This window comes from Clupea harengus, chromosome 15, assembly GCF_900700415.2.
Source record: "Clupea harengus chromosome 15, Ch_v2.0.2, whole genome shotgun sequence".
Lineage (NCBI taxonomy): Eukaryota > Metazoa > Chordata > Actinopteri > Clupeiformes > Clupeidae > Clupea > Clupea harengus.
Window position 1 is genome coordinate 26,897,322 of NC_045166.1, and position 5,000 is coordinate 26,902,321.

The 5,000-nt window shown below is 46.1% G+C and overlaps 1 protein-coding gene across 1 annotated transcript in view; it reads right to left on the reverse strand.

Moving 5' to 3' along the window:
• The window catches only part of LOC105902107 (ena/VASP-like protein), a 75,633-nt gene that overhangs the window by 15,255 nt on the left and 55,378 nt on the right, over positions 1-5,000 (reverse strand). The window contains exon 4 of the mRNA XM_031581604.1: positions 909-972. Coding sequence (XP_031437464.1) covers positions 909-972 — 64 coding nt within the window. The remainder of the gene's footprint in view (positions 1-908; positions 973-5,000) is intronic.

Below are 5,000 nucleotides of genomic sequence, written 5' to 3' on the forward strand. Positions count from 1 at the left end.
AGGTGAGGTCAAGCCAATGAGTTATTTGGAGAGGCTTTGGGAGCGAGCGTACTCCTTTAATCACACAAGTTCCCTAGAAGCTCTTTTCTCCAGTTATAGAGGAGTTCTTCCCAGGGCTGGGGTGTTCTGTGGCTGTGACATGATTGGTTGAAGTCCCTTCCCTGGCCTGTGAGGACTGAGATTCTAGAACATTCAGTCTGAGGGTGAGGAGTCTGGGTGAGATTCTAGAACATTCAGTCTGAGGGTGAGGAGTCTGGGTGAGATTCTAGAACATTCAGTCTGAGGGTGAGGAGTCTGGGTGAGATTCTAGAACATTCAGTCTGAGGGTGAGGAGTCTGGGTGAGATTCTAGAACGTTCAGTTTGAGTGTGAGGAGTCTGGGTGAGATTCTAGAACATTCAGTCTGAGGGTGAGGAGTCTGGGTGAGATTCTAGAACATTCAGTCTGAGGGTGAGGAGTCTGGGCTCCTCTGCAGGAGTGTGTTTCTCGAGGCTTTGGAGGACTGTGCCAGGAGCTGTGCTGTGCTGTTCTTCACCATTAGAGGTGACAGGGCTGAGAGCAGACATGGAAACAGTAGCTCAACACACTCTCTCTCACGAGCGGGTAAACACACACACTCTCCCTGAGACAGCCTGCTGTTTTATTTAGTCCTTTCCTGGTTATGAAATAGAACAAGTCTCAGAAGGCTCCTCGATTCTGTGGATGTTCTGAGAATGTTCTGTGAAACTGTGACAGGGTGTTGTTTCAGTGTTCTGAGCGTTCTATGGAATGTTCTGTGAAACTTTGACAGGGTGTTGCTTCAGTGTTCTGAGCGTTCTATGGAATGTTCTGTGAAACTGTGACAGGGTGTTGTTTCAGTGTTCTGAGCGTTCTATGGAATGTTCCCCGGACGCTGAGGACTCGTCTTACCTTCTCTGCGCCTCCAGCTCGTCTGACGTGGGCCCGTTCTGGACGGGCCGTTGGACCGCTGGGCCTGCGGAAGACAAACACAACACAGCCAGTCAGACTCTTACTCAGGGTTTAACCCTAACCCTAACCCTAAACAACACAACTCCAGGCATCTGTAGCGGTTTAAATGTGGTCAGGCTGTGCTCCCATAGGCCGTCCAGAGCTGCACAGCAAGAGGTGGAGGTGTACTGGAGGGCACTCGTGTCAAACGCCGTGATGCCCTGATACCCCCCAACTCTCTGGTATGTCGCCTCAAGCCCCCATACAATCATGTGATCATTTCCTGAGGGCGTTTGGGAGGGGACACCCCATCTCAATGGATGTCAATGAGACTGACAGCTACCCTGTCCAACCAAATGGCTAGGATCTGCACATGTTCCCGCCCGCCTACACGTGAGTGTCACAGATGTCCCATCAGCTGTCTGTGGCCTCACACTGACATCACGCTGTTGGCGTGGCGATGGGACAGCTGTGACGCACTAGGATGAACAGACCATTGCTGGGAAGCCTGGCTGTATACACAGGCAAACCTGCGGAGCTAGACACACTCTAAATGATTGTGTGTGTGTTTTCTGTGAAGTGAGATCTGTCTGTCTTTTAGATCATCTGATATTTTTGTCTCGCTGAAGTGCAATCTGGTCCCTTAAAACACATCAGCAACCCGTCCTAGATGGCAGCCCACTCTGGAACAGCCCAGAGCAGTCAGAGTGAGGAGAGAGGAGAGGAGAGGGGAGGAGAGAGAAGAGAGGATTGGAGAGAGGAGGAGAGAAGAGGAGAAGAGAGGAGGGGAGGAAGGGAGAGTACGAGAAGAGGAGGGGAGAGGAGAAGAGAATAGAGAAGAAGAAGGGAGGGAGGAGAGGAGGAAAGGGGAAGAGAACAGGAGAGGAGAAGAGGAGAGGAGAGAACAGGAGAGGAGAACAGGAGAGGAGAGGAGGGAGGAGAGAGGAGGGGAGGAAGGAGACAGAGAGGATAGGAGTGGAGAGAAGAGGAGAAGAGAGGAAGTTAGAGGAAGGGAGAGTACGAGAAGAGGAGGGGAGAGGAGGAGGGAATAGAGAAGAAGAAGGGAGGGAGGAGAGGAAGAGGGAAAGGGGAAGAGAACAGGAGAGGAGAAGAGGAGAGGAGAGGAGAAGAGGAGAGGAGAGGAGAGGAGAGGAGAGGAGAGGTGGGGAGAAGAGAAGAGAAGAGGAGAGGTGAACCTGTTAAACTAGACAGATGGTGCGCAAACGCTGCTTGTCACCACTGGCCCAGAATCAGCATCACTGCACTCATCTGATTACATCACTGATTACATCACTGATTACATCACCCCACATCTGGCCACGTCTGCACTGAGCACGACTGGACCAGACCACTCAGAGAAGATGAGGACCACACTGGGGCTAGAGGCAGTCACCATGACAACGAACAGAGGGATCCTCTTATGTTATACTGTGTGTATATATCCTTATGTTATACTGTGTGTATATTTCCTTATGTATATATCTCAACAGGTAGAAAACACAGAAACATGTGGTCACAACATGAAGACCCTGAGCTGTGATTTCAGATTGCTCCTCTTCAGTGATGCACGTCACCTCAGATGAAAATAGTCTGGGAAAGGTTAATTTCACTGAAACTCACTGGGTGGAAGATGCCATTCTGAAGACGTATTACTTATAACTGATAATGTTACTGTTAAATATGCCATGGAGTAGGAACTCTTACAGTGTAGGACCAGTATTGTTATCTGAGCATGGTAGGATTGTGCACCACAACTACTATTAGTTGATGCACTTTCAAGGCAACCACATTACACCATTGGAATAACCGGGGTGGCAAGGGGTGGCAGCTGCCACCCGAAAAAAATTGCTTGCCACCCCACTTGCCACCAAGGTTGTCAGAAATGTCTCCTATAATATACTATACATTTATTGAATGGTATTATATTTTTGCTACTTAAGCTGTTGATCTCTTTGGTAACTTGTTCTAAAATCTTTAAGTTCCCCCTCCTTTGTAAAATGGTGGAGTCCATGAGTCCGCTTTGCTCTCTTGTCACCGTGGTTGCCCATCTCCACTCCATTCCAGTGAAGAAAGAAACGGTTTGAAAGCATTTGAGAAGCCAAAAACAAACTAGAGACAAGCCTACTGTAGACTTGCAGTGATGAAAGAAGTGAATCGTGAATCAAGAAAATGTGATGGGTGGTCATATGTGATAGACAGTTCCGTTGTAATTTCAATCGTTTATTTAATTGCTAGCTTGCAAAAGTCGGTAGCATACAGTAGCTAGCTCGCTATACAGCTTGCTTGTGCTAGCTAGCCTTAAAGCTACCACTGTTAGCTTAGCTAACCAACGTCTTAAGTACAGTAAGGTGAGCTGACAGAACATTTTATAGCGGTTTTTTCTCAGTTTTTATTTTCATTACGTATGTAACCTAACTGTTAAGCCATTCCGAAATCAGATTTTAGATACCACTAACCGTTTTCTCACAAAAAGCCTTTTTCTGGCTGTTTTTAAGGTACTCCGTCATGTAGCCTACAGTAAACTCAGTTACAGCAAAAAGTGTGCGTTCTTTTGTCCACCCTATCTTTCGCTAGCTATAGTTAGTCTAGCTTTGGCATACATTATTTTGTATGTGACAACCTAATACATACAGAACAAGCCATTATAAATTCAATTGGCCATTTAGAAGTTTGTCTGTTTTCACTATCTGGATTTGTATAAATAAATATTTTTCATCTTTCATATTCTTTCATCTTTCTGGGCAAGCTCTGGGGGTGTCCAATAGTACCAAATACTTAGGGCACATTATCACAGACACGTTGGAGGAGGATGCCGACATGTTCAGACAGAGGAGATCGCTCTATGTCCAAGCTAATATGTTGGTTAGAAAATTCCACCACTGTACATATGATGTTAAAATTAATTTGTTTAGAGCCTACTGTCCCTCTCTATACAGCTCCACTCTGGGAGGTTGCGTAAATTGAAAGTAGCCTATAATGACTGTCTTAGGATACTCCTGAAGAAACCCAGGAGTACTAGAGCCAGTCAGCTGTTCTGTAATATGGGTCTAACCACCTTTATGGCCTTGCTGAGGAACCTTACTTTTAAGTTTATGAGTCGGCTGGACTGCTCTACAAATTTTATAATTGATCTGATGACAGACCCTGACCCTAAGATCTGGGAACACTGGCATGAGTGCCTTTTTTAGCCCTTCTTTCATTGTATATTTATATGTCATTTATTGATTATATGTATTGTGCATCTTCCATGTGGGCCTTGAGCCTGTAATAAAGTGTAATATAAATACATATAGACACCAGGCATGTGTGTCTGTGATATGCCACCCTTGAATTTCAACTTGCCACCCTTCTGCCAAGTTCTGCCAAGTTGTGCCCCATGTAAAATTTTCTAGAATCGCCACTGGGAATAACTAATTGTAAGGGGCCAAAGACAGTCGGCCATTTTGGATCTGTGAGCCAACATGGAGGCATTAGGCTGATCTGGAAGCAGCCTACAGAGCCTGGTAATCAAGACACCAACTCAAGCATGTCTGCCCTGAGTTGGAGGATCCCTTGGGTGTAATCATATGTACTACAGCAATCGCCTCTCTTGTCTGGTAATACTGTTGAAAACTTCCCCTGAGACTAGCACCTGTGTTAGTAAGGGCCTACAGGCTGTGTGCTAGCACACTACTTTACACTAATGAGTGCTGTGTGCTATCACACTACTTTACACTAATGAGTGCTGTGTGCTAGCACCCTACTTTACACGAATGAGTGCTGTGTGTCTGTCTGCCTGATGGTGATAGATCACACATACAAGAAGGGGAAAACCTCAGTGGATGAAGCAGAGACAATGAACATGCTTCTCATAAACCACATACACACACTCATCTCAGCTTTTACATACACACACATACACACACACACCAACATACACACGCACGTATGCACACATGCACATGCACACACTTACAACATACATAGATACACATGAGCATGTACACCTGGAGCACACATACACATACATACCGGTTAGAACCACACAAAAATACACACACATGCAGGCACCCA